Source organism: Mollisia scopiformis (genome assembly GCF_001500285.1).
Source record: "Mollisia scopiformis unplaced genomic scaffold LY89scaffold_7, whole genome shotgun sequence".
Classification (NCBI taxonomy): Eukaryota; Fungi; Ascomycota; class Leotiomycetes; order Helotiales; family Mollisiaceae; genus Mollisia; species Mollisia scopiformis.
In genome coordinates, this window is record NW_017263587.1 from 1015818 (window position 1) to 1043465 (window position 27648).

At 46.9% G+C, this 27648-nt stretch overlaps 10 protein-coding genes across 10 annotated transcripts; 4 read left to right on the top strand and 6 right to left on the bottom strand.

Moving 5' to 3' along the window:
* Positions 1 to 391: 391 nt before the first annotated feature.
* LY89DRAFT_468398 (uncharacterized protein) lies at positions 392 to 2416 on the top strand. Its single transcript, XM_018207740.1, has 4 exons — positions 392 to 476; positions 539 to 1034; positions 1083 to 1210; positions 1256 to 2416. The coding sequence occupies exons 2-4, from the start codon at positions 627 to 629 to the stop codon at positions 2184 to 2186; spliced, it is 1467 nt and encodes a 488-aa protein (XP_018074356.1). The 5' UTR covers positions 392 to 476; positions 539 to 626; the 3' UTR covers positions 2187 to 2416.
* Positions 2267 to 3188, top strand: LY89DRAFT_772767 (thioredoxin-like protein; the record flags this gene model as incomplete). Its single annotated transcript, XM_018221914.1, has 2 exons — positions 2267 to 3005; positions 3050 to 3188. The coding sequence occupies exons 1-2, from the start codon at positions 2509 to 2511 to the stop codon at positions 3186 to 3188; spliced, it is 636 nt and encodes a 211-aa protein (XP_018074357.1). The 5' UTR covers positions 2267 to 2508.
* A 29-nt stretch (positions 3189 to 3217) lies between these two features.
* LY89DRAFT_612032 (acyl-CoA dehydrogenase) lies at positions 3218 to 4942 on the bottom strand. The gene is made up of 4 exons (XM_018210602.1): positions 4796 to 4942; positions 4536 to 4663; positions 3466 to 4485; positions 3218 to 3411 (listed from the first exon to the last, which is right to left on the bottom strand). The coding sequence occupies exons 1-4, from the start codon at positions 4834 to 4836 to the stop codon at positions 3257 to 3259; spliced, it is 1344 nt and encodes a 447-aa protein (XP_018074358.1). The 5' UTR covers positions 4837 to 4942; the 3' UTR covers positions 3218 to 3256.
* A 302-nt stretch (positions 4943 to 5244) lies between these two features.
* LY89DRAFT_731242 (uncharacterized protein) lies at positions 5245 to 6675 on the bottom strand (the record flags this gene model as incomplete). Its single annotated transcript, XM_018219554.1, has 1 exon — positions 5245 to 6675. One exon carries the CDS (start codon positions 6673 to 6675, stop codon positions 5245 to 5247), a length of 1431 nt encoding a protein of 476 aa, XP_018074359.1.
* A 1137-nt stretch (positions 6676 to 7812) lies between these two features.
* Positions 7813 to 8823, bottom strand: LY89DRAFT_731243 (uncharacterized protein; the record flags this gene model as incomplete). Its single annotated transcript, XM_018219555.1, has 1 exon — positions 7813 to 8823. The coding sequence occupies one exon, from the start codon at positions 8821 to 8823 to the stop codon at positions 7813 to 7815; it is 1011 nt and encodes a 336-aa protein (XP_018074360.1).
* A 1504-nt stretch (positions 8824 to 10327) lies between these two features.
* On the top strand, positions 10328 to 11230 carry LY89DRAFT_666835 (uncharacterized protein; the record flags this gene model as incomplete). The annotated part of the gene is made up of 1 exon (XM_018212938.1): positions 10328 to 11230. One exon carries the CDS (start codon positions 10328 to 10330, stop codon positions 11228 to 11230), a length of 903 nt encoding a protein of 300 aa, XP_018074361.1.
* Positions 11231 to 12796: 1566 nt separating this feature from the next.
* Positions 12797 to 14707, bottom strand: LY89DRAFT_468518 (uncharacterized protein). Its single transcript, XM_018207741.1, has one exon. It carries the CDS (start codon positions 14323 to 14325, stop codon positions 13177 to 13179), a length of 1149 nt encoding a protein of 382 aa, XP_018074362.1. The 5' UTR covers positions 14326 to 14707; the 3' UTR covers positions 12797 to 13176.
* Positions 14708 to 15340: 633 nt separating this feature from the next.
* LY89DRAFT_666837 (uncharacterized protein) lies at positions 15341 to 16778 on the bottom strand (the record flags this gene model as incomplete). Its single annotated transcript, XM_018212939.1, has 2 exons — positions 15341 to 16277; positions 16360 to 16778. 2 exons carry the CDS (start codon positions 16776 to 16778, stop codon positions 15341 to 15343), a joined length of 1356 nt encoding a protein of 451 aa, XP_018074363.1.
* A 1752-nt stretch (positions 16779 to 18530) lies between these two features.
* On the bottom strand, positions 18531 to 22039 carry LY89DRAFT_695593 (P-type ATPase-like protein; the record flags this gene model as incomplete). The annotated part of the gene is made up of 6 exons (XM_018216772.1): positions 18531 to 19040; positions 19092 to 19468; positions 19518 to 20571; positions 20625 to 21257; positions 21288 to 21330; positions 21378 to 22039. 6 exons carry the CDS (start codon positions 22037 to 22039, stop codon positions 18531 to 18533), a joined length of 3279 nt encoding a protein of 1092 aa, XP_018074364.1.
* Positions 22040 to 26327: 4288 nt separating this feature from the next.
* On the top strand, positions 26328 to 27626 carry LY89DRAFT_695594 (uncharacterized protein; the record flags this gene model as incomplete). The annotated part of the gene is made up of 3 exons (XM_018216773.1): positions 26328 to 26471; positions 26522 to 27037; positions 27093 to 27626. 3 exons carry the CDS (start codon positions 26328 to 26330, stop codon positions 27624 to 27626), a joined length of 1194 nt encoding a protein of 397 aa, XP_018074365.1.
* Between the last annotated feature and the right edge of the window lie 22 nt (positions 27627 to 27648).

A 27648-nucleotide genomic window follows, 5' to 3' on the forward strand; every position in this document is an offset into this window, starting at 1 on the left:
AATAGAAAATGGAGGGCCTTTCCGTCTGAGTCACCATAGACTTGTTGTACATTACAGTATTATTTTTCTTCTTCATAAATTTCATAATTATAAATTGAGCAGCATAAATTATTTCTCTCCTTCCCCTGCCCCTTTCTGGCTTTCCCTTCCCACAATTTCCTGAAGCGGCCGCCTCTGTCAGCATCAGCATCCTAGTCAATAGAACGAACGCGTCCATCACCGAAAACCAGATATCAGGTTCCGAGTCCCCAACGGTTTCGAAGAACCCTCAGAGGTCCAGCATCACCAATGCCCTCTGCACCTTCTTCATCGCGTCTGCGAATTCCTTCTTACAGATGTCCCCGTCGCATGTAATTGTCAAGCCATAATGTGGAGGCGCGCATATCTATTTCTTGTTCTTGTTCGACTCTACTTTGCTCTATCGCCGAGCTATCTCCATCCCGATGAGAACTTCCAAGGTCCTGAAGTTATAGCTGGTAAGAGACTCCGTTTGATGGCTGCCGTGGTTTGCGCGACAGTTGGGATCTGATTGGGGAAGCAAATTCGAGTCACACAATTATGAAAGCTCTTTCTTGAGCTCCTGTCATTACCAAACCACCGATATTTGCTTCTACTAGGATGCGCAGATGCTAACAGAAGACTTTACAGGTCAAATCTTCAGCTATCCTGTCCGCCTAACCTGGGAATTTACCTCCGAGAACCCTATTCGAAGTGTCTTTCCATTATGGCCTGTCTACGGCCTTCCGATGCTACTCCTGCGGTGGTTATGGATTGGGAATGGAAACGATGGGGAGATACCACCGATTGCTGTGTTCTGGACTCTGCGAGTGTTGATGTTTGCTTTGAGCTTTGTGTTGGAAGACTGGGCTCTGCATGAACTGGTGCAGTCACCGAGGCATAGAAGAGTTGCAGTTATGTTGGTCGCATCATCATATGTCACTTGGACATACCAGACACATACATTTTCGAATTCGATAGAGACTCTGGCTGTGGCATGGAGTCTTGTTTTGATACACAGAATCGTGGAGAATAAGGTAGGATGCCATATTCTTGGGCGTGGGAATCTGTACTGACTGCTGTAGCAACGATCTTCTGTTTTTGCTTCAGCTATACTTGCTTTTGTAGTTGTTTTCGGTGTTTTTAACCGGATTACTTTCCCGGCATTTCTACTCATTCCTGGACTTCGATTGATACCCCATTTTTTCAAGAAGTATGCAGACCACCTTCATCTCGAAAGCTGCTGACAATCTACCAGACCTTCTGCTCTTATTGCTGCGATCATATCAGCCCTCCTCACTACCTTCGTCGCAATCTATCTAGATACGCAGTTCTACACCGAACACTCTGTTACTTGGGCTTATTTGTTTGCCCACCCGACGATTACGCCTCTTAATAACCTCACTTACAACCTCTCAACCAGCAATCTTGCAACGCATGGGCTCCATCCGTGGTATCAGCATGTTCTCTTTAATCTGCCACAACTCATAGGCCCGACAGCCCTCTTACTCTTTCTTCGACCACATGCTTCATTGCGCTTGTACTCTGCGATCTCAGGCGTTTTCGTTCTTTCGATATTTCAACACCAGGAGGCACGGTTCCTTCTTCCAACCGTTCCATTAATACTCTCCTCTGTACAACTACCCAAGAGCCAGACACACCTCAGAGTTTGGACAGGAGCTTGGATTATCTTCAATGTCATCTTTGGAGCGCTGATGGGCGTTTATCATCAGGGAGGCATTGTACCGACTCAGGTATTTCTGAGCAAGCAACCAGATGCAACGCAGGCGATATGGTGGAAAACATATAGTCCTCCTGTTTGGCTTCTGAATGGAAAGAATGAGGTTCTCCGGACCCACGATATCATGGGCATGAAGGGATCTCTAATGATCCGAGAAGTTGGAGCGCTTGCGACTTGCCACAAGCCTTCTGAAAATGCAACAGCATTTCTAGATGAGCAAGAAGGCACATATCTAATTGCGCCCTTGTCCGCAACATTTCTGGACAATTACACATCAAACCTCGAAACAGGACTACACTTCCAAGAAGTCTGGCGATACAGACAGCACCTTAATTTAGACGATCTTGATTTCGGCGACGACGGATTCTGGCCTACGATCAAAAGAGTAATTGGGAGGAGGGGTCTCGGCGCATGGAGGGTCACAAAGGATTGTGCTGCAGCTTCATAGGCAGGATATACAATACATTTGGTTATTTCCCTCGGTTCTACGTCCTGGATAGGATAGGTCAAAAGAAAAACTCAATTCCAAATACCTGTCGCGCTAGCTTTACCCCAGGATTGGCTGTGCCGTCACTTAAGGTTCGTCTCAAAAATTAAGTCTCCACACCTCACATACAACGGCGTGGTTTAGTGGCCGTGACGTCGATGAACCCTCCCTTCAGCATATCAACTTCTTCATTCCAGTACTTTCGTACCTTTTGTAATCAAACCCTCCTTCTCATCCTTGCTCCCAATCGCATTACATCCCGCCCCAAAAAAAACACCCAAAAATGTCCCACCCCAAACCCCCAAACATAACCCTCTACTTCCTGCAATCCTCCCGCAGCATCCGCACCGCCTGGCTCCTCGAAGAACTGTCCCTCCCCTACACCTCCATCTTCTTCCCACGCATCAACAACAAAGCACCCCCGGACTTCGCCTCCCGATCCGGAAACTCGCTCGGTAAAGCGCCCACGCTGGTCGATGGCGATATCACTCTATGTGAGAGTGGCGCTATCGCGGAATATTTGGTGGAGAAATATGATGAAGAGGGGAGGATGGGGGGCGGGGGGGAGGGGGAGAGGGAGAGGGAGAGGGTGCGGATGTGGGTTCATGCGGCGGAGGGCACGTTTATGGTGCATTGTTTGGCGGTTACGTATGCGAGGTGGTTTGCTACGCGGGGCATGAGGGATAGTGGGGCGTTGGCGGAGTTGGAGGGGGGTTTGGGGGTTAATGTGGGCAAGGACTTGGATTGGTTGGAGAGGGAGTTGGAGGGGAGGAGGATTTGGTTGGGGAGGGGGTTACGGCTGCTGATACGATGGTGTTGTTTAGTGTCCAGTTTATTTTTGCGAGGGATTTGACGGCGGGGAGGAAGGTTGGGGAGTGGAAGAATGTGGAGAGGTGGATTAGGGAGTGTGAGGCTACCGAGAGTTATAAGAGGGCTGTGAAGAAGACGGGGCATGAGATGTGAGTTTGTGTTGGTAGAGAGAATCATCTAATAGAATCTTATGATGCTAAAGGACTCCGAAGAATGCGAAATTATAGCTTCGAGGATCCTTTCGGTCGCTCCATCTCTGTTTCTAGCTCTTTCGTTTTTCGTTGGAAGTTCTTGACGAGTTGTCTGATGGCGAGATCGAGCATCACGTCCTCGCTGCCTCCGGGTATGCGTGCTCCTGGGACTTCACGGTAGATTCCTATTCTCGTCAGCAATGTTTTCTCGAATGTTCAGACATTCAAGCAACACTCACTCTCAGCAATCTCTCCCTGTCCCGATTTCGTATAACCGTTCCCGCCAAAAAGCAACACAGCAGTAGCAGCACAAACCTCTAGTACCTTACCTGCCTGTGCCTTTGCCAAAGCTGTCAAACCTCCCAATTCTTTATTCGCCTCCTCCTCACTCATCTTCGTCATACAATAAGTAAACTGCTCAGTCCAAGCCCAATGACTCTCCAACTCAGCCCCACACTTCGCCAACCTATGCCTTACAACCGGTTGATCCATCAACTTCTTCCCAAACGCCTCTCTCTTCAAGCAATACTCAAACGCCGAACTAATCGCCACCCTCGCCAACCTATTAACAGAAATCGAAATCGTCAACCGCTCATGGTTGAAATTCTGCATCACATATCTCATTCCCTGCCCCTCCTCCCCTATCAAATTCTCAATCGGAACTTTAACCTCATCCAATTCAATGAACGTCGTACCAGCAGCCGTCTGCCCTCCAACTTTGATCCGCCGCATACTAACACCAGGCGTATCCAGCAGCGGAACAACAAGCATCGACAACCCACCGGGACCCGGTCCTCCAGTCCTAACAGCCATCGACGCATAATGACTCCAAAGCCCATTCGTAATCCACTTCTTACTCCCATTCACGACCCAAAACCTCCCATCCGGACTCCTCCTCGCCGTCGTCTCGATGTTACTCACGTCGCTCCCGGCACCCGGTTCCGTGATCGCGATGCAAATCCTCTTCTTCCCCGTGATCACATCGGGCACAAACCTCTCTTGCAGGTCCTGGGATCCAAACTTCAGGATAGGAGGCAGGCCGAATGCGTACCCGACTGTGACGGCACCGACGGGGCCGAGGGAGCCGGTGCGGGCTACTTCGTCGACGTAGATGAGTGTGTGCAGGTAGTCGAAGTCTTCGACGGCCAGACCGCCGGGCAGGGAGTGGATTCCGAGTTTTTTGAGCCAGGTGATGGGTAGAGGTGCCGAGAGATTGGGGATTAGGAAGTTGGCTGAGGCGAATTTGGAGAAGAGGTCCTCTGGGATGGGGGTGTTAGTGAGTTACGATAGAGAGGGGAGGGAAAGGGACCTGGGACGTCGCCTGCTCGTTCCCATTCTCCGCCTTGGGGCATGAGGAGTTGGTCGACGAGGGAGCGGCATGTCTTTTGCCATTTTCGGTGCGAGTCGTTGTAGTATGCTGAGGGAAGTCCCATGAGCCTGAGGTGATTTAGTCCCAGTTTATATAAATCAAAACGATATAATTGTAAAACTCTATCAGTGTAAAGTCACTTGACTGATTTACTCGTTGGAAACCCTTAGATGCTATTACAGAAATTGCAGTAGACTGACCATGGTGGCTCAGAGAAAGGTACATGTACAGCTTTGGACATTTTGATGAGAAGCAAGCACGAAAGTAAAAGCAGATAATTTACGACAGAAAGATAGTTGCTGGAAAGGTTGGAGATGTAAGATTTATGAGGATAATTTAAAGTTCTCTCCTTGTTGGTTCCTGCTTACTCGAGGATGTTGGAGTACCGTACATTAGCGCAATGCGGGGTCATTGTCAGCCTTATCCGAGGTTCCTCGGGCTTAAGCCTCGTCTGCTCGCAACACTTGCAAGATCATGAGGAGAAGACTGTCCTAGAATTTCTTCGCTATTCTCTAGACATGGGAGTTTGAAAATTCAGTAACCTGCAAGAGAAGCTCCGTTTTACACCAACAGTATGACTATCCTCGCTCATGACAACGCCCGAGCCAACGCCCATAACTCCTTTCATGTCCTTCATTATCCATGCTCACTATGCTTGCTCGACGGACTCCAGAAACTTGAGCTCAACTCCATTCTTCTTAGCAATCATCTTGTATTCTGCCAATCTGCCTTTCGAAGGAGCATAGCGCTTTTTGCGGGAGTTGCGTGCAGTACCAGTACGCTCGTCTGTGAAAACTAGAGTCAACTGTTTGAGATTGCTCAGAGTTTTGCACTTCGTACTGACAATGCGCAGCGCACAATCGTACATTGACGATGAACAAGCCGTAATCTTGAGGGACTCCAACGCCGGTGGTAATGCGGCAGTGAAGTCATTGATTCTGCTGGCAGAGTAGAAGAAACCGGGAGGTTCGATAGCGTCATCCATATCCAACATATCCTCCACATCACCCATATCGGTGTTATCGTTGTTGGAGGCAGCGTTTTCTCGGGTTAAAGGTCCGAGAGCAGTGAGGGAAGGGACGACAAATGTCTTCAACGCAGCGAAGTCCGTCAAGTCGAAGGCGGGAACGGAAGCATTCCATATATTACCCTGGTGTGGATTGCTAATGATCAGCTTTTCGAGGTGAGACTTGAATTTTGGTACACCTTGAATGGCATTGTAGAACTCGGCGTTTGGTATGAATTTTCCATTAACCCACTCAAATGACTTCAGCGCTTGAAATCCACATAGGAAGTTTTTCAGAGTCGGGGCATTAACGGTACAATTGATCAAGGCAATAGACTCAGTAGTCCACGAGTCACTACCCGCATCGAACATTGTATTCGCATCAGCGATGTCATGACCGGTGAATTTAGCGACTGATCCCAGTGTCAGATACGGTCTGATGGATCGAAATCTCATAAAATTGACGATACTAGCGCCTCTATTGAGAGCTACCTCTTGCAATTGTGAGAATGGACGGCGGCTTTCTGTAAGTGCATGCGCATGCTGTGCATGTGAGAGCAGAATATTTATGAAATAGTGTCTAGACATTGCGCCATAGTTATCCATAGTGAGAGATTCAACGTTTTCCGAGACCATAAGAAGGATGAAGGCAGCGACAGCATCCCAATTCCGTTCCGAGAGAATAGTCGCATGCCAGTCTTCCAGGACATCTTGCGACAGCATGGATTCAGCTAAATAGCCTTGCAAGAGTTCCTCGTAGTTAGGGGCAAGGGAGGATGTATCCAATGTTCCAGATTCACGGACCGATTGTGTTGCGCCAACCTTAGTCATGACAGACAGAGTTACATGCTTGACATGGAGTGCTAGATCTGGCCTACTGACGATGGTTCGATACAGTAATGCGAGAGCTGCGTCAGGTCCATCCTTATGCTTTGTGGTATCTATTTCGGAATAGAGGATGGACTCGGTCAAGGCGTGCAAGCGCTTAGAGACGCGGGAGACTTCTGGGAGATCACTTCTTGGGACCAGGCGGATGATAGCGATCCAGAGCTCATTTGCAAGTTTATTCGCCATGATGAGAGTCGCAAGCTGAAAGAAGGAGTATCGTTGAAGGCGCAAGTTTAAATCGAGTGTGGTGCCGATCCCGAAAGTGGTGTTGTTTTGATGTACAAGGCTCCCTATAACTGATGGCACTAGTTCCGATCCGAAACATAAAAGTGCCAATTCACTTTATGTCATTGACGAGGTCATGAACCAGGACGCCTTGAGAGTGAATGAGTGTTTCTGAGGCTCGCTTTAGTAACATTTGAGCGCTGTTGGTGCGGGCGAACTAACCGAATACCAACAGAGCTAAGCTTTCACAACTCAGTAGGTGTACATCCTACACCTACTGGAAGGTATTGAGACTAGTGATATCTTTGCGCTTTCGTCATCTAGTGTCATTTACTCTGCTCCTACTTTGAAGTCTTCCTGTTTCGAATTCAAACTTATCATCAGGTTGCAGACGTCTCGTTTCGCACACAGACCGTCGTACGGAACAGTGCCTAGGTATCAGAGAGTGTCAGCATGTATGCAACACCTGTTGGGTCGATGATGGGTTCGAAGTCGTTTGAATTTTGCATGTCGGTGTCTAGGAAGGAAGGCAGGTCATGATGTCGGACACGAAGCGAGCACATTGCAACTGAAAGCAGTAAGCAGCACGTGATTATTCTGGTCACGGGTGAGACATATCATTTGAATACTTTGTTTTTCAAGATAGGAGACATTGCTTCACATTCCCGTGCCACTCTTCTTGGAGATTTACAAACTTCCTGGTTTGATTTATTGTGTCAAGTGCTTAGTGTTTCGAAAGTCTTCGCCTTTCACGCCTCGGCAATAATGCATCAAAAGACCACTTCAAAGTTCTCAAAAAATCATTGTAATCATTTAAAAGCAAACAACGCTTCGGAAGACTCTCAATGCATTCAAAAGCGATATCGATTGTCTGAAAGAGAACCAGTATTCATCGTCCACACCCCCCTCGGAAGCTCAATAGTGAACGCTCTACTCTCCATGAGAACACTATCGTCCGGCTCTGAGGCGATTATGAATTTGACCCCGTTCTTTTCTGCAACCTCCAGGCAGATCCTCTCCACTTCTGAACACCTTTCCCAAGACTGGTTGTATCCCAGAGCAAGTGTAAGCCCTTTAAGGTTTTCCGAAGTGCAGATACTACACTCGCTTTGGTGCTCCCCCGAGACCAGCATCAAGAGCCGTCAATATTTGTACCAGAAATTGGAGTCGAGTCTCTTCAGGGTCGATCTTGATTGGAGGTGTGGCTCGACGAAGAAGTGCAAGTGCGTTGACGACCGCAAAAACACCACAATCGTAGGCATTAGCTTGTTGCGCTGAGTCTTGATGAGCGACTTTGATTTTTTCAGGCTTGTCCATATCTGAAGCTTCACAAATCAACCCGCATAGATCAATGCCCAGAGTCTTAACACTATCCTTCGTGTAACGGCTCGTGCTTTCCAAAGAATCATGCAACTTGTATTTCCAAGATTTGCCCTTGACCTGGATGCCTATGACAGTCCAGTGATGCTCGTAGTAATTCCAGAAGAACACAATACGATCCTTGTCGGAGGGAACAGTGTAAGAGCCGTCCTTGTTCCAATCAGTTGCCCCCTTCTTCATCTCGTCGTTCAGATAAGCAAGGCGCGTAGGAAAGACTCCCTCTTCTCGTGTCAATACATCCCAGCTGTTGATGGCGTCTGTGAATAGTCCGCGAGCGAAGTGAGCGCCAGCAGCGGTATTGGTCGCGGAAAGCTCAACCAATACATTCATAACACTCTCATCCACCCAGCTGCCGCCCTTGCGAATTTGTAAATGGTCCGAAAGGACAATCTTGTCCTGGTACTTTTCGGGCACCAACGTCAGCACTTGACGGAGCGTGATTGACAGTCCATGAAGTCCAAAAGAAAGGGCATAATCGACTGGATCTCTACCAAGAGCTCTTTCTTGCCATGTCTTTATGATGCCAACAACTACTCCGGCAATGCTTCTCAAGGCGTAGTCTTGGATGGATTCGTCGGCGACAACGCATTCGAACGCGTTCCGAATTGCTGCGATCTGCTCGATTTGGACCAAAGCTTTGTCTTTGGGAGATTCTGCGATGTTGTCTGGGTGCTTCTGTAAAGGAGACGAATCCTTCCCGGATGCTTCGACATTTGTAAGTTCTCCCATGTTGCTATTTTGTCTTTGTTCTGTGGCTTTTCGCGGGTGTGTATGGATGGGACGAACGACTGCGTTAGACGAAGATGTCTTGGAAAGAAGCTGTGAAGTTCCGGGAAGATGATGGTTTATAGAGAATCACGCCGTTTCTCAGTAAATTCAAATTTTCCTCCGCTAGGGCTAGATAAGCTCTTATCAATTGACCGGGGTATGGTCAAGCAGATTTCTCCAGCCCTCCCCCCTTTCGAGCTCGCGTAGGCCACGTGATTCACATTCCTAATACTTTTTATAACTATGTATATTTTACAGTAGCTATCTAATTTAATCATAAACATGAGACAGCAAAGCATGGAATATGTTTGATTTGAAACGTATATTCGAATCATTTTAGAACTTTCAAATACTAAAGAAAGGGTATTTTCGGCAATATGTAATCCGTGAGATTAAAGGATCTAGCATAAAGAGTCGTGAGTTTATCATTAAGTTGGGACGAATTATGATAGACATTATAGTACAGATGTTGAGATTTAGAATGAAAGCAATAAAGAAGTTCGAGGATACGATATGGTCCCGTGATGATTGTTGTCTGGAAACGGCGAGCCGCACCCTCAAATATAAGTTCATCGCCCCTTTCGCAACCTCTGGTCTTCTCTCCCATCCCCAGCCCGTCTATCGCAGCTCACCTTGTGTTATCTCACCCTTACTATCGAATGGAATGGCGTTGTAACTCGTGTCGCAACTTAAAACATAGCCTTTCGATTACAGCCATATTCCTCTTAAATTTTCACCGTCAGACTCTACTTTCTATTTGATAATAATCTTAATCTGTCTCAGCGGTTCTCGGATTTACTGACGGCTGATAACGGAAATATCACAACGACAAGGTTCTCGGTGAAAGCTCAAGAAGGACAAAGCTATGCCCACACGAGAATAGCGTCTTGGCAGCCTGGTGCCCACCAGAAGTGTTGCTACCTTCGCATTTCCCTTCCTGTTACTAATTTCAAGTCCTACAAGATCTCTGTTCGAGAGTAGATCTCGCACTTTCCATTCGTCTAGTCGTTGTCTTCCTCGATCAAGCACAATAAAGGATCTTTTGGTGTGCTCCCGTGGTGTTGATCTGGGTGTCCATGCCAGTTCTTCCTATCTATTGGTATCTATTGATATCCACCAGATCCTCGCAAAATAGGTTTTCCTGACCAATTCTAGTCTCTAGTCGAAGCCCTCGCCGAACTTTTGCAATAAGGCAATCTTCTATCGATCAAGCAATCTTCCACAGCCTCACAACATCCTCACAACATCCTCCCAACATCCTCCCAACATCCTCCCAATTGCTATTTCCGTGTCAGGAACACTGCCACCCGAAACACAATTCTCTTACCCCAGGGACCTCTTTCTTACCCCCTCCAACCCACGAGTCTAGTAGCCCAACTCCCAGTACTCAGCCCACGACTGTCGCCCGTCAATACCACTCCCCTACACTAGGATCAGCTATCACTGCTCTGCTCTACTCGCCATCATGCAGTTCGGGAAATCGGTGGGAACTGCGTGCAGTACCTTCGCTATCACCAATATCGACGACATGTTCGTCTTGGTCACCTTCTTTGCTGAAGCAGCCAGCAGCAAGACTGTGACTCCCCTCAAGATTACTATCGGCCAATACCTTGGACTCACGATAATCATCACTATTAGCATGATTGGCTTCGGTGTCGCACTGGTCCTTCCCTCTGAACCCATTGGTTTCCTTGGTCTATTGCCTATCCTCCTAGGAGTCTGGAAGTTCTTCGACCTTCTCTTCCCAGTGGAGGAAGAAGACCCGGGGAAATCCAAAATCGCCGGGATGAAGGCCATACTGAAAGTTGCCGTCATCACGTTGATGAATGGGGGAGATAACATTGGGACATATATACCACTGTTTTCTCAAGCAAAAGGGGCAGAGATAGCGGTATACGTCGTCGTATACTATATTTTGATGGGGGTGTGGTGTCTCGTTGCCTGGCTGATCATGGGCCAGAAGCGTGTCGTGCGTCTAGTGAAGAGGTATATGAGTATGGTGATACCTTTCCTCTACCTAGGCCTCGGAGTGTACATCACCGTTAAGTCGTCGTGCTACCCATGGTCTATCCAACGCATTGATGATCAATTCTTGGGAAACCCGGGCAGAACCATCATGGCTATTGTAACCACGTTTCTCCTTCTGACGTGTATTGGCTCTATGTTATGGTATAAGCTGCGAAAAAGGGTGCCCCAGCCTACTCCCGATAGCAACATTCCTCTGGAAGGGAATCATTCATCTACTCCCGACGTTAACAACCCTGTACAAAGGAATGCTTCATCTACACCTGACGGCAACATGTTCCTTCAAAGGGACCCTTCACCTAATTCAGAAGGCGCGGTCACAGCATCACAGACGCCCGCTTAATACCCATTACCACACCCGGAGTTTCCACTCCTCTCTCACCTACTTCGTTCTACCGCCATGCATACCCTTCAGTCCTATACAACCAGTTTCATCGCTGCCGTGCTTCGTCACGCTTACCACCATGACTGTAGTGCGGCTAACAAGTACCAGAAAGAGCAGGGTTTGCCAGTATCAGCAGCTCAATGTTCGTGCGCTCAAGCAACATTTCTCCACGAATAAAGGCGCCTCGGGACACGCTGAAGGCGGAAAGTCAAATCGAACTGCTCGTTTCCAAAAGGTTGAGTTGAACAACCCTCCGGGTCACTCGCAGGGGAGCTACTTTGAGTAGGTAGTAAAAGTAAAGGATTAAGTAGAACATGGGGCTGGAGTGAGAGTATGTCTTTACCAGGGGACACGGATCCATTGTCAAGTTTCTAATTGTATCTAAGTGACAGAGAGGTGACGTGATAGATTTAGGGCTTAAGGTACGGTCACGGGGAGAGTAGATATGACATTTTCTAGAAATTCCAACCCTGAACTTCAGGATCTGAGACAAGGGCGCAGTGTTAAGTTACTCCAGCCTTGCGGTGTATCAGTTTAGGCCTCCATTGTAGTCACTTCTGGTAGTGTTGCACGCGACAGACTGATCGGGTTCTCCCACAGAGACATTTACTTCACCATTTTCGGCACTTCAATTTGGAAGAATTAGAAGTCCCCATAGGTTCATACATGAATTGTTATTTCGCGTAAAAAGTTACTTACAACCAGGACCATCTGATCTTGCCAGTCTGTAACGTCAACAGGCTTTTCCCCTTATTGCTATACCACACATCCTATACCACTATTTTGAATGCTGAAATGTCAAGACCTTGCTGATATGATATACCGCTCCCTCTCCAACTCAATGGATCAACTTCGTATAAACAGGTTCGTCAAGGCATTTGCGGCGGGTGAAACAGTGGCATCGTCGGGGTAGACGAAGAATGCAGCAGCGACAATTGCATACCTAAGCCCAGCAGCAGTAGTCAAAGATATCTGGCACGGTATGTTGAAAAGGGCACACGTACGTCCCTAGTAGTATGATGCCCTCTAGATAATTCCTATTCTTATCGCTAATCAAACGAGTGACTACTTGCACGCTCAAGAGAAATATAATCGTATTAAAGCTTCGAATTGTAGCGTCATCGATTGTCCTATGATTTAGCTTAGGATAATTAAGTGCGGAGTTACTAGTAGTGCAATCTGGTCCCGAACGCGTTCAAAGCGATACGTTCTCAAAAAGCGTTGAGAGTTGTAAGTGTTGGAGGAAGATGGGTCAGAAGTTCGCTCGAACAAAACTTAAGTACCTAGGTAGGTAATAAGGCGAAAGGCACTAGTCAATACCTCCTCCTAATACACGTCCGAAGGTCCGAAGATGAGTAGCTCACTGCGGTGATAATGATGAGTTGAAAGAATATTCCGAGTTCAATTTTCGGTCTTGAAGTGGACAATTGAGTTTTGTAAGTCATGTACAGTACAGTACAATGATTCATTACGCGGCTTACTATACAGAGCATGAAAATCACATAGATCGATAATTTGCAAGTTCTCCGATGACTTTTGTATTCTTCTACAGCTAACAGAGTCTAGACAACCTAGCCTTTGAGACAAAGAAGCAGCGCTCATTTTTCGGGTCAACTGATTGCCAAGCTTCCTAGGCTACTTCCTAATTCGAAATCTCCAGTAATCCAATTTAATAAGCTCGCCTCTCCACCACCTTGACTGCTGTCAGAATAGACCATGTATGTACGTTATTCTTCCAAAAGCACAAGCTTTACGCCTCTACTATTTGCAACTCCCCTAGCTTCATTGATTTGCTCCTGGCGTTCACCCGAGATCAACTCCCCCCATTCCCCTCTACTAAAGGCCAGGGTCAGGCACTTGATATTTTCAAGGCAACCATCTTTGTTATCAACAAAACTCGATATTCAAGGAATAATCTCGTAGATACAATCGGTAATCTTTAGGTATTGCAGTGATCTTGGCAACCTAGTAATGAAGCCCTGTATTTGTTGAGAAGTAAATATGGGCGAAGAATCTGCGTCGTATTCAAACAGGCGCCATCTAGGGCTCCCAACCGACGAATATGAAGATAGCTCCAGGCTCGTCAATACCTTAAAACTAGTGAGATCGAGTGGGCACTGGTGGCCTTCAATACACTCTTCAATCCTGTCGTCAAAGACGATTTCTTGAAGACTTTCTCTGATTCTAAGATCAACCCGCATGATGTCAGCAAAGCATGGCATCCATTCGAATTGGGAAGTATATTTGAACGTCTTCAGAGCCTTGAAAGACTGAAGAAAGGGTACTTTCGGCAATTTGCAATCCCAGAGTTCAAGTGACTCCACATAAAATGTCGTGAGCTCATTATTAAGCGGAGACGAATCGTTGAAGATAAATTTCTGACCAACAAATCGCTTCAAGGATTTCAGTTCCAGAAATGGTATAATCGAGTCGATACTCTGGAAGGTACTCTTGAAGGTCTCCCGGTAAAGCTTCACCTCTTGCAAGCGAGAGAATGGATAGGGATGGTCCATGTCACTTTGTGGCTGCTGTGTGGTTCGAAGGAGGGCGCCCGGGAGATAATGATCTTTGTACTTCGATATTCTGCCGTAATCGTATACGGTGAGTGACTCTAAGCTCCATGACATCATACAAACCAGAAAGTCGAAGACAGGCAGATAATTTTCGTCTTCGAATAGCGCAGAACACCACTCCTTTGCTTGACTTGGGCTAGAAGTAAAGGTGATCATTAGATCTTGAATCCAACGGTACTCTTTCAATGCATCCGGATGGTAAATGAGAGTGGCGCCATTATCTAGCCAAGGATCCGTCAGAATTTGAAATGTCACCTGCTTCACAAGGCGCAGCAATCCCGGTCTCTTGATCGCAGTCCAGAAGAAGGACTCGGTAGCTTTGTGGGAATTCCATTGGTTCGTGAGATCCACATTTTGATAGAGCGGCTCCACAGTCAAGTCGTACAAAGTCTTGGAGACTCTCGCTAGATTCGGGAGGTCTGCTCTTGGAAGGAGTGTGATGATTTCAAGCCAGAGCTCTGACGGTAGGCTTGGAGGCATGGCTGCGATCACTGTTGATATCGGAAGACTTGCGCAGTTGAAGATCGTTGGGTTGAGGAAGGAGGAGGTTTGTTAGAGAACAAGACGCAGATGGATGGAAAGTGTCGTTTTGCGCTTGATTGATTGAGACCGGGGTGTTGTCGGATTCAATCTTAATCTTTCCGCGTGGTCTTCGAATTAGAGTTATTATTGAAGGTGCCTGGTGTAATGGGCTCGAGATACTTGTTGTGAGAGGAAGAGGTGGATTTGTTCTGGTAGCAAGAGGTGGGTTTGTTCTGGGAGGAAGAGGTGGACTTGTTGTGGGAGGAAAGAGGTGGGGTCGCGAATAATTGCGCAAAGAAATCTTAGTTACCTAGGAAGATAGATCTCCGATTCACCTGAATATTTCATGGGTTAAGCACGTGAAGAGACTCTAGTTCAAGTCTGTAAGTTTTGACAATGTCCCAACTTCCTACAATTATGGTAAGCATGTCAATGTATCTGTTCATCTTCATATCTGGTACTGCCAATACTTTAAAGCAAGACCCCTGGCTACGCAAGCTATTCAATTTCATTTGCATGGCTAAGAGCAAACTCCAATCTTGTTTTCCCATTGCCCACAGGTTTAATTTTGTCAACTTTCAAGGTTATGGTCCATCCAAACTCGGCTTTACTGTACTACACAACCACAGATCATAAAATGTTGGGCGATCTGGACAAATTCGGTTCCGTATTACGGACAGCAAAGAGCAAAGGAAAGTCGCTAATATCAGTTCACGTTCAGAGGTCAAAGATGATAGCTTCTCGTGAGATGGCAAAACTTGTATTACATTGTAGATACTCTCTTCGTAGTTTGAGTCTTCTAGACTGAGCTATGCTCAACGTATTGAGTTCGATCTCCCATATGAATAAGAACTAAGGTCAGGAAAGTCCCATTCCAAATCTTTTCCTAGTCTATTCGTGTCAAATTCCTCAACTTCATTCAACAACCAGCCGACGGGGGCAAAATTCGAGACCCATATGCCGTCTGTTACCCTCACGGCTCTCCGCGACTTCCTACACGGCCAATCTTCTCATAGACGGCTGAGAACGTGATTCCCAACTCCCTGGAACATCTCGAGGCACTATCTACCAGCATTTGTGAAGTAGCCGAGCACCAGTCTGCATCGTCGAAGCCGAACGTGAGTTGCTTGAGATTAGGAAGTGTCGTCTTTTTGTAGCTGACAATATGTTCAACTCCATAAAGAGCATAGCCTCCTCGGCATCTTGAAATCTTTAGGCGCTCCAATGACGATGGTAGAGATGCAACGAAGACTTCAATTGTCCGAGTGGTTGGTCCACACAAATCTTGGGGGGTCCAGGACATGTAATCGATCGCAAGGATCTTCAATGCTGTGAGCCGGCTCAAGTTATAAACAGGAAGTGGTTCGAACCAACAGAATTCTTCCCGTTGATCGAAAATGAGTTCCTCAAGATTGGCTTGAAGTCTCGTATTAACACTAATTATACTCAATAGCTCGCTAATATCTTCAGCTCGGTCAACCCACCCAAGCCGCTTCAGCGCCTTGAATGATCGGAACAAAGCTGCCAGTTCCACTATTGAATTTTGATTATTTCTGAACTCAATAGATTGAATGTCAGAGAGCGAGCTCCACGGCTGTGAAGGAGCGCTCAATGCTGGTGAAGCTAAGCTACCCTGAGTCTTGTGGCACACAAGTTCTTTCACAGAGTCTAGACGCAGAAACGGTACGATGATATTCACGCTCGGCTCTGAGAGGCTCTTACAGCTCCAAATGCGGACCGATCTCAAATGAGACAACGCGGCACCTTCAACCATCTGCTTCTGAAGTATGGCAGCTCTTCGTAGAACTGCATTTGTGTGATGATACCGGGACAGACGCTGGTTGAGGAGGGTAACAGATTCGACACTTCTAGAGAACAGATGGATCAAGAAAGCAACGGCAGCGTCAAACCTACGTCAATCAGTACAAGTTATACACATGTTCGTTCGTTATAAGAAGAGGAAAATTCTTCAAGATGGTCTAGGGAACTAACCAATCCAGGGGATTATGACCGTAAAAGGCTGTTTCCCAGGTGCCCGCGTCGATAGCGCGCATCTCATGTCGCAGCCAAGATTTTTGGTCCGATGTGATAAAGGACATGTCAGAGCCCGTAGGTAAGCCTTTGCGAAGGTCCATCGGAAAGCGGATGGTAACATGCTTGACAAGCTTCGCCAGACTTGGTCTCTCGAGAATGGTACGCAGAAATCGTGTGAAGACTTTCTTGAAAGACGGGGTCGTTCCATATCGTGGAGTACGACGAGCCGTCTCAAACTCGCTGTAAAGGAGCTCCTCTGTCACTTCATGAAGTTGCTTTGAGGTACGGGAGAGATTTGGGAGATCAGCTCTTGGGACCTGCTTGACGATGTTGATCCAGAGCTCGTTTGGAAGTCTCGGAACGTTCGAGGGTATCATTATGAAGGCTTTAAAGATTGCGCAGAGGATGTGCGATCTTAAAGATGACAAAGGATATGCAGAGTGTAAAGGAGAACTATATCGTATGGCAGCTAATTGGTATGCTCTTGTGCGACTTCGTTGCTGAAAGTGATGGATTTTGGGTCGAAGAAGAAGATAAGAAGATTTCTTGGAAGGTTTGCAAATTATGACGATGGAGCGCTTGAGAGCTATCGCAAAAACAAGCGCACCATCCCAAAGAGGAAGACTTCGCAAAGGTGATAGCTAGCGTGACTTCAACATTAGATCGGTGTCTAAGTATATCTCACGCGGTACCTAGGCTGCCGGTCATCTTACTCAACGAAACACGAACTTCGAGAATCCAGCTCCTGCAGGAGACTTGGACGTGAAAGTCTCGATATATGATGATTTGCGAAATACTAGTATAAGCGCATCGAGTGAGACAAGTTTGGTTTCGACAAGCTTCTCAATGGCTCTATATACAGGAATCCAAACCTCTTCAACTCCATTTCTCCAAGTTTCCACCATGTTCGACAAGACTTCATTATAGACTCGCGTACTCGGCATTTACCAACAATTCAATGCATTCTCGCAGATTAACGAAGCAGCATAACATAACGCAATTGCCCACGGTCACCAGAATCGGCTTCAGGCAACAAGCCACTAGGCGTGGTCCCTCCTTACCGTCCTCAAACCTCTTCTATCAGAACGATCAGAAGGTCTGGGCTGCTTGAACCAGCTGTCTGATACACTCAACATCCATCAGCATGGAATGAAGACTAAAGCTCACATACGCCGCATGGAGCAGATCACTCGACTCTCCCTGCTCATCGTTATTCTCTCCCTTCTCCTTCCAGGCCAAATCTCACCACACCCCTCTCGCCTCTTCTCAGCCTTTCTAAAAGAAACATGCTCTAACATTCAATTTCCTCCAAACAACAGCACTTCACTATGATCATCATCAAGATACCCAAACGAAATCACTCGACTTCCCCTCCTCCTGCTTCCACTCTTTCCTCCTCCCTTCCAAACCACCACTCTCCCATACCCCTCTCATCCCTTCCCAAATTCCCCAGCATGCGAAGTCCCCAAACTCCCCAAAAGCTCCAAACTCAAAACCTTTTCTCGCCCTCACACCAAGAGACGAAATGAGATTAAACTGACCTCCACGCTCGCGAACCAGACCTTCTCTTCACGCCAAGAGATAAAGTGAAGTGAGGTTAAACTGACCTCCACACAATTAAGCGAGCCATTCCCTAGGTACACTAACGCCCGTCTCACGTGCCGAACTTCAAACCCCCTTTTCCTTCCGTTTATTTGGAGGAAGTAGATTCGGGCCGATGATATTTGTTTATTTTGTAAATTTGAGTTACTGCTTTTTCAGTGGGGAGAGGCGTGAAATGCTGGGTTGTTGTTGACAGGGTGTAGGTAAGTCTGGCTTGAGTTTCTATGGTACGAGATGGTGCCTAGTTAGCTAAACTAGAGGGCAATCAAAAAGGAGCAGGAAAAGAGAGAAAACGAGAGGGCCACACTGATGTTGTTGGATGCTTGAAGCCATGGGTGAGTCGTAATTCATACTGTCATGAAGTCTAATTCTATGCCTTCTCTACAGCACCTCTTTTTCTATCCAGTACCTCCCTATCGACAACTCCTACCCATGCAACACACTCTCCGTTCAAAAAATCAAAAAACCACCATTTCCACTATTTTCAACGCCTTGCTATGCATACTGAACCCAAATCCAAAATCCCGTCACCAAGCAATCTTAGCCAACAATCCCTTCGGATACTTTCTGATCCACCACTTCCTCGTCTCATCCGCCAGCAACAACCACAACCCAAACGCGATTGGGAAAAAGAAATACTCCACTGGAATCGGGCTTGAATTGATCGCCGTGTTGAGACCTGGGATATACAAGAAGATGAAGATAACGACCAGGGCGAAGAGGATCGCCGGGAAGATCCAGAGATTCTGCGTCGCTTTGTTGAATGCTGGTGGTTGTTGGAAGATTGAGAGCCTTCTTGTTCGTGTGGCCAGAAGGTTAAACCATTGCATAATTACAAGGTTCACGAAATATATTGACGAAGCCTCTGAAAGAACTTTGGCCACATGTCCTGGGTCATAGCTTGGAGGATATACACCGTAACCGAGCCAGAGAGCTGAGAAATGGACACCCTTGCGTTGAGCATACCAATAAGCCATCGCAAAGGAACAGAGCGACTCCTGAATCCCGAGGAAGAAATAGGCATGGAACAAAAGCTTCTAGTCCACCAATTTATCTTTCTTGACATTTCTCGGTCGTCTCAGCAATACATCCGCTTCAGGCTTTTCATAAGCGAGAACAGTCGCAGCAGCACAATCTGTCAAACAACAGATCATGATCATCAAGAATGAACTGAGAATCTGAGGAAGGCCGAAGATGACATTCGTAAAGATTGGCCAAAAATCGGAGAAGGTTCCAGCTGGGAGAAGATAGATAATCGTCTTCTTAAGGTTATCGAAAACGACACGACCGTACTTGACAGCCTCGACAATAGCTCCAAAGCTATTGAGTAAGACCATATCGGCGGCTTCGATGGCGATGTCGGATTCGCTCCCAAGGGCAATACCAATATCGGCGGCTTTCAGAGAAGGAGCATCATTGACGCCATCACCTGTCATACCAACGATATTTTCTCTCTTTTGGAATTCTAGAGGATGTTAGTCTTGAATCTTAGGTATGTTCAATGCGTGACTTACCTTTCACAATCCTCAATTTCTGCTCTGGAGTTGTTCTCGCAAACACGATCTCGTCATATCCGCAAAGTTGATCCCACTGGTTGTCGTTCAAGGTAATCAGTTCAGGTCCACTCAGAGTAATCGACGTGGATGCTCCGCCGAACTTCTCGATATCACTATCATCCACGTCTCTACTGATTGCAGGTTGATCAACCGCATTTCTGGACAGCATTGAAATGTCATGGACCATAGCGGGAGGATTGCTAATGATACCGCATTCGATAGCAATGGCCTGGGCCGTGAGCTTGAAATCACCTGTAACCATGAAGATTCGGATGCCGGCACGACGCAGAATGCGCACAACTTCTGGGATCTCGTCTCGTGGAGGATCGACAATTCCCACAAGACCGATGAGTGTGAGATCGCTGCTAGCTTGTTGTGTAACCTCCGCCTCGAATGTGTTGTGCTCGGGATTGTGGATAGACTGATGACTTGGAAGAATCTTTCTTGCAAGAAGGATAATTCGCTTGCCTTGGCTCGACCATTGATTTTTGATATCTTCGATGACAGTTTTCATGGTATTATCAAGAGGATGGACCTCGCCATCTTCACCAACGTAAGTTGTGCAGCGTTCGACAATAATGTCTGGTGCACCCTTAATCATCAGGAGAAGATGGTTGTCGGTCCATGCGTTTGCCTCGCTCGGAGCAAGAGCCACATCCAAACCTGCAGGATCGGCAAGAGCAAGCGTGCGAATCATGAACTTATTCTTGCTGTTGAATGCTAATTCGAAAGTCTTCTTCCACAGAACTTGTAGCTCGTGGACTGGACCGAAGCTTTCCGACAGTCTCAGCACTGCTTGGTCGGTTGCGTCTCCGGCAATCTTTCGCAGTGGCAGTGGTAAATGGTTGGTGGCTGCATCGAATTCTCCAGCATTGCAGAGACCGGCACATGATCGAAGTTGGGAGATGGCGTTATTGCTGGCTTCCTTTTCTGACCTAATCATCCGGTCTCTTGCCTCCTCCGGTGTCATTTTCTTATCTGCAATTGAACATTCTGTGGCAAACATTTGGTTCTACAGGTATGATCAGCATCTCTAGACAGGACCATGAAGTTAGCCAGACTTACCTTCGTCAAAGTGCCAGTCTTGTCAGAGCAGATAACGGACACCGCTCCCAAAGTTTCAACAGTCTTCAGAGATTTGCATAGAACTTCGTTGCTCTTCATGATATTTGCAGTGATCGTCAAAGATGCCGTGAGCGCAATTGGTAGACCCTCAGGAATGAAGGCAACCGCCACAGTAACAATGTCAACAATAAGTCCAGCAGCACTGATCCAATTCGGGTGGTCATGTCGAAGCCAGGCACTCCAGCAAATGATGACCACGATATTGAAGAAAAGCATCAAGGAACAGATGATGATAATGAATCTTAGAATCTCCTTCTGGAGCGTAGTCATGGAGGTCTTTGGTGTATTGGTCAATTTGGCAATTTTGCCGAAGACAGTTTTGTCGCCAGTGTTGACCGTAATACCAATCGCACTGCCAGAAATACAGTGGGTACCCTGCATTCCAATATTCTGAGTCTCGAGATAGTTCTTGTCGGTGTAGTCAACAGATCCGGCAACTGGTTGCGACTCTCCAGTCAGGATCGATCGGTCGAATTTGGCATCTGATGAGACCTCGACGAATCGAACATCCGCAGGCAATTTGTTGCCAGACTTGATATAGAGAATATCTCCAGGTACCAAGTTGGCAGCGGTCTATTCGACCCTATTGCCATCTCGAAGGACGAAACAATTATCGGGAAGCATTCCAGAGATTGAAGCCATGGTCCTGGCGAAGTCAGTACAACATTTTTATTTGATGGATATGAAACTTACCTTGAAGATGACCAATCCTGCCAGCCATTGAAGAGAGTTTGAATGACAAAAACTGCATACAAGACAATAGCCAGCGCCAAAGCTGGGGCAGGTTCTCCAAGTGGCTTGTATGTAATTGTAACCAATATCCCACCGATCAGAAGTACAGATCCAAAACCGCCAAACATGTATCCAATCAGACGTGAGAAAAGGTCGCTGGGCGGTTTGGAGGGCGCATTTTTGCCGAATTCTTTTTGTTTCCTCACAACTTGCTCTGATGACAGACCTTGGTTGATCGATGTCTCGAGACAATTTTCAACCTCTTTGATTGACCATGTATGCCATTCCAAATCACCAAACTCTGTGGCTGCATCCTTCTTGACTTTGACCGCCTCGACTCTTTGTTTCTCTTTTGTCTCTTCGATCGCGTATGAAACGGTACGAAAAGTAATTGGCAGGGCAGTAGAAGGGTCGACTGAATATCGTCTCTGTCTGCTGCTTGCCGTTGATTGAATAGATGCGTTGGTAGTTGTCCGTGTTAGGCCATTTCGGTCTCGAGATCTGTTCCGGCCGGACTCTTCATCACGACTACCAAATCTGATTCTGGCTCCTGGTCGTGGCTCTGGATGGAACACCTCCTCATCTCGTAGGTCTGCGGATTCGAATTCTACTTTTTCAGCCATGGTGGCTTGTCTAGTTGATATTCTGAGATAAGAGGAGAAGGAGGTATTCAAAATTGGCGGAACCGCCTGCGAGAATAGGTAGGAGAAAACACTGAAGGAACGCGATATGGTAGAGTGAAGGGTTTGATGGACGAAGTGGAAGAAAAGGAAAACAAGAGATGGGGAGGCGCGATGAACAGAAGCTAATAAAGGAAAGAAAGAGCGTAATGGAAACTTCCAACAGTGCCTACCGGATAGTTAAGGCTCATTCGGACCATGACATGCGTTCCTATCCTAAGCTACCAAGAACTGCCATTATTCAAACGGCCATCTTCAGTCAATATTTCCTGTAGATCTAGTGACCAATGACATTCCCGCCCAGTCGAGAACCTCAAGATCCTGCAAGGGAAATGAACCAAAGCTCGATCTCAACGCCAAACGGATAGATTGAGGGGTATCGCACTGTCCGAGGCTACTTTACCTGTGTAACATTAATCGCTCATATAAAAATGCATAGTGCCCCGCGATTGTAGTTACGTTTGGTGCAGTGGCACTACGGTGCCCTCGTGGTAGCTCAGCCCCATCTCTTGGAAATTTGACACCCAAAATCCCTCATGGAAAATTCCCGTTGAGCAAAGAGGCGGTGAAATGAAAATTTGCTGTCGATGTGTCATGATATTCACAGGATGATACTATATACCGAGGACTGCTGAAGGCGAGATGATGTGGACGGAAGGCCTTGAATGAGCAAAGAATCGCCATCTTTGTTTGTTGTTGAAGGTCTCCTGATGTTCGACATGAGAAGGTAAATCAAGCTTTTCTTAGCGGCATCAAGATGCCTGCAGGGTATGCCAAGCTTTTAAGCGATTCAGGGGTAATCTTTTCTTTTTCTCGCCACGACACCTCGAGAATTCTTCTTGAGAGATATGATATTTCGATCCTAGCTTTCATTCATAGCTGAGATAATGTCCGTATATATGATCTCAAGTTTGAGATTCGAAAGCAATCCTAGCCAACGGGAAGGATATGCCACTAATTCTGTATTTGAGCCTCTCGAACATGCCACATGTTGTGTCTGGCATCAGGTGTCACAATGTCCATAGGGCTGAAGTTGTGCTTGTGTCAGATGTCATATCGTTAGTATGTGGAACGCCCAGAAACAGGAACCGTTCCTAAGATATATCAGCGTCAACAGTAATCTCATATGTATTGACTTTGCTGTATGGTTGTATCCAGCTCAACAATTTTCTATTCTCAGCACAGACCATGAAACCATCACAAACCAAGTTGAATTGGATCTCCACACTGAATAGTTGATTCAGTGATAGAATATTGAGACTTATTCGGTTCATGTAGCAGCACGGGACGCCAAGCTACCTGGTCCGCAGGGGATCCCCAATCTGCGGTTTCGTGTGGGACACTGCGATAAGCAACAAAAGAGACTGGGCATCAAAAGCAATATTGAAGACTTATAGACCTCCCAATATATTTTTGAACTGCGCTTATGCATTCTGATCAACGAAAGCCCTTGATCGAACCAATTTAATAAGCGACTGTAAAGTACAACAAGGTGCCAAACTCTATATCTACTCGCTCCTTCTCTTTTCATCCTGCAAAAACCGCTCCATATCACCTGATTTTCCACGGGGAAAAGGCATTTTTCTCGAATTTTGCGACATGCAACAGAAAACCCAAAGTCAATAACGATGGGAAGGAGCTCTCGTAGACAGAAATACTACAAGATATCAGCTGATTTTCCACGGGGAAGAGACATTTTCTCGATTTTTGCGACATGCAACAGACATTCTCGGTCGATAAGACGGGAAGGAACTTTCGTACATTGGAAATATTGCAAGAAATCACCTGATTTTTCACGGGGAACTGCCATGTATTTTGCGATGTGCAACAAAAGCAGGCCTTTAAACTTAAAATTCAGTCGCCCCTTCCTTTCATTTTGGAGGAGAGTGAATGGGATTCAAATCCCATCTACCTTCAACTTCCCGACATTGAGTAATTATGATGGAATGAAAACGCGATAAAGTAACATAGTTGTGTACGGCTATTGGATCGTAGATATTCTCTTGATTGAGCTCGACTGAAATGAGTAAACGGTCGCATTCGAATTTCATGATACCACGTGACCATTGAAATTTCCATCGTGGACACAAAATGTGTCAAGATGCTGGTTTGATGTGATAGAAGGCTCTGATATTTTCAAAACAGGCTTCGAGCATCTTGCACCTGTGGGTTTAGGCAACAAAGGGATGTGGGGAGGAAGTGGGAGGTCCTACACGGGACAACAACCTTGGAAAGCTTAGTATAAAACGCATTGGCAGAGTGTACCTAGGTAGTACAAATAGCAAAAATTTATAGACAAGGAAACGTCAACAGAGTTGTATCTGCGCAAGAACTATTCAACAATTATAGAATATGGAGATGAGCGAGAACTTTTGCGAATAAATGAAATGGGAATATAGGCAGGTCTGATAAACTTTGTGCAATGCTCCTGAAATGCTATCACTAAATGAGCATTTTTAAATCATATACATCCAATTAACACATAATACTATAAATCTACCTTCTGGCTTCAGAGCACTCCCGAGATCAACCTCTTCTATGCACCCACACGTGATTAGACCATAAAATGAATAGCCCTCGTACTCAGACATCCAATGGCGAGCCTGGGCAGAGTGACGTGGAACGTGTTGCAGCGCGGCTTAGCACCCAGAGCAAAGTTCGCAGTTGAAACAAACAGTGACAGACTCTGCAGCAACAACTGTCATGAACCTTACGGAAGCGTTTGAAGATTTCCCGAGCAGAAAAACAGACGAAAGAGAACCTGTGGCTTTCTCGACCATCCAATTGTCAAGTGGCAGTTTGCACCTTTTTGTTCCATCGGATCACCCGTTCATGAGACTGCGAATATCGCGTGTGTGATCACCGTCCAATATCCAAGAATAGCGATAACGAGGTGCGCTGTTTGATCGTCTCCGGAACTGGGAAATCAGCATCTTGGCCCCCTCCTTGCTGACACGAGGGGAAATGCTTATTTTTGTCATTTTCCGTGTGGGTTGGATAACGGTAGCCAGGGATGTTGGATGTCACTTTGAAAATTTCAAAATTCCCTCTTACAGATTGCGCAGGGCGGACAATTTGAAGCTTGAATACGAAGTGTGCCGGTAGAGATTGTCGTTCTTGACTCGGAACGTGAGAAAAATTTCCCGGCCGGACCAAGCAGATCCGCCAAATGCCGGCCACTCCTTTCTTCCTCCCATCTGGAGATGAGATTCCAGATCACGCAAAATGGCATCGAGCTGGTGCACGAAAAGTTTATGTTTTGTTTTTTAATTGCCGCACATCGACAAGTCAAGCCACAAGTGTGCTGCCATTCATCATCACTGGTGGACTGTGTCAAAGACTCTCCCACCAACCTGGAACAGCTTTCGCGGGTAGTGGAGCGGGCCTCGTCACCCTCACAGACCTTGTCTCGAAACGGCTCCAGATACCTCCTATCGAGCCAATTACACCTCATGAATAGCACGTGTGGAAGTCTTTTTGTCTTCGATGGCTACGAGGTCAGCTCTGCCCACTTCGGGGAGACCCTGCCTTGATGGATCATCTCCGAGTTTGCACACGCAACGCTCTCCTGGACGCCTCCAAACATTCGTCCCAGCAGAAACCCTGCGGTTGTGTTTCTCACGGCCCAACTTGCATGAGGTGAGAGCTATGGGGACGGTGATTCGTATGTTGAAGATTCGGAATGGGATCTTTGGGCCTCGATTGATGGCAGCCCTGCGGCGGGATGTTATGTTCGTGCACGTACAACGTTGGTCTTCAGTATACGCCAACCATTGCACCTTTAGTTTCTCTTCTTCAGCTGCCGATATCTTCGTCTGAAGCCATCATCTGAGTTGTGTCCACTTCTGATCTGACCTTAGTTGCGTACTTCAGCGGGACACTGCGCAAGGATCGACAGATCCCAGTCAGAGCATGCCCTCCTTCAAGATATCTCCTCTTCTATAACTCATAAATTTGTTTCTTTATACAATCACTGTTGAGCAGTATCGCCGTGTTGTTATTTAATATCCATTCAGCCCCAGGACCGCGTCTGTATATGATCGACGGGCACAGATTATAAGGCTGTGGACAGGACCCCACTGTGGAGCAGAGACGCGAAGTGTCTACGAAGCCGAGAAGAAGCCTTTTGGAGTGGGCTGAGCAGCTGGAATCTATCATCTCTGATATATACTTGATACTTCCCCAAAGTCTGGGCAGCATCTAACTTTACCATCGACGACTTGGAATAGAAATGGGTGTTGTACAAAAGCCTTCAGGAAACATGAAGGGCGGAGTGTCTGGACAGCTCAAGACGCCGTTTGTTATTACGATTGTAGTTTTGTTTATAGTATGGTCGCTTTTGTCATTGGATATGCCCTCATTGAGGTCAACAGTTGTAAGTTTTTCATCATAATAGTCTCATGGACAACAGACTGACTTTGAAAGGATACAAATACAAGTTTGGAATCAAGTCCACAACCCACAAATGGAGCAGGACTCGAGACATCGATATCAAATCCCACGGAATCACCAACTGAAGGTTCAGCAGCAGACGTTATAATAGCACCAACTGAACCCGCAGCCGAAGAAAGCAAACCAGTTTCCGAGCGTCCCCTAATCCTCTACGCCTACGCCGATTCAGAAGAAGGCACTTCCTTAGTCAACCTCAAGTTCTTCATTGAACACGGCCTCCACGATGCCGCCGACTTTATCTTCATCCTCAACGGCGAGACTACTGCCGGCTCTTTGATTCCACAAGAAGACAACATCCGAGTCGTCCAACGACCCAACGATTGCTACGACTTAGGCGCTTACGCCGAAGTTCTGACCACAAACGACCTATACAAAGGCTACAAGCGCTTCATAATGATGAACGCCAGCCTCCGCGGCCCCTTCATGCCCTACTGGTCCAACGCTTGCTGGAGCGACATGTACCTGTCGAAAATAACCGACGAAGTCAAGGTATGTACATCCCCTTCCCCCTCCTCCTAAACACTCACTAATCGAACCACCACAGCTCGTAGGAATGACCGCCAACTGCTGGCCAACCTTCCACATCCAATCCATGATCTGGGCCACCGATCTCACCGGCCTCGAAACGCTCCTCTTCCCGCCCCAATCAGCACTAGACTACATCTCCACGCACCCGATCCTGCTCCCACCCCCCAAAAACAAAGAAGCAGCCGCCAAAACGCCGTCCCCGGAAACATCCCGCGTGCATCAAGCACCCGGCATCAACGCGTGCTTCCACACCTGGGACTCTGCCGTCGCGGCAGAAATCTCCTCGACGTCGCTGATCAGGGCCGAGGGGTACAAGGTCGATGCTATGATGGCCGCGTACCATGGGATGCGGAGCTACGAGGAGGGAGTGAGCTGTGCGGAGAATCGCGATGTGTTGTTTGATGGGGAGTATTTTGGGACGAATGTGCATCCGTTTGAGACGGGGTTTTTGAAGAGTAATCGGGATGTGGATCCGTTGGGGTTGGAGAGGCAGAGTCAGTGGATGAGGGGGAGGGGGTATCGGAGTTATGATTATTGTCGTGCTCCTTGATTTTGTGGAAGGAGAGTGCTTG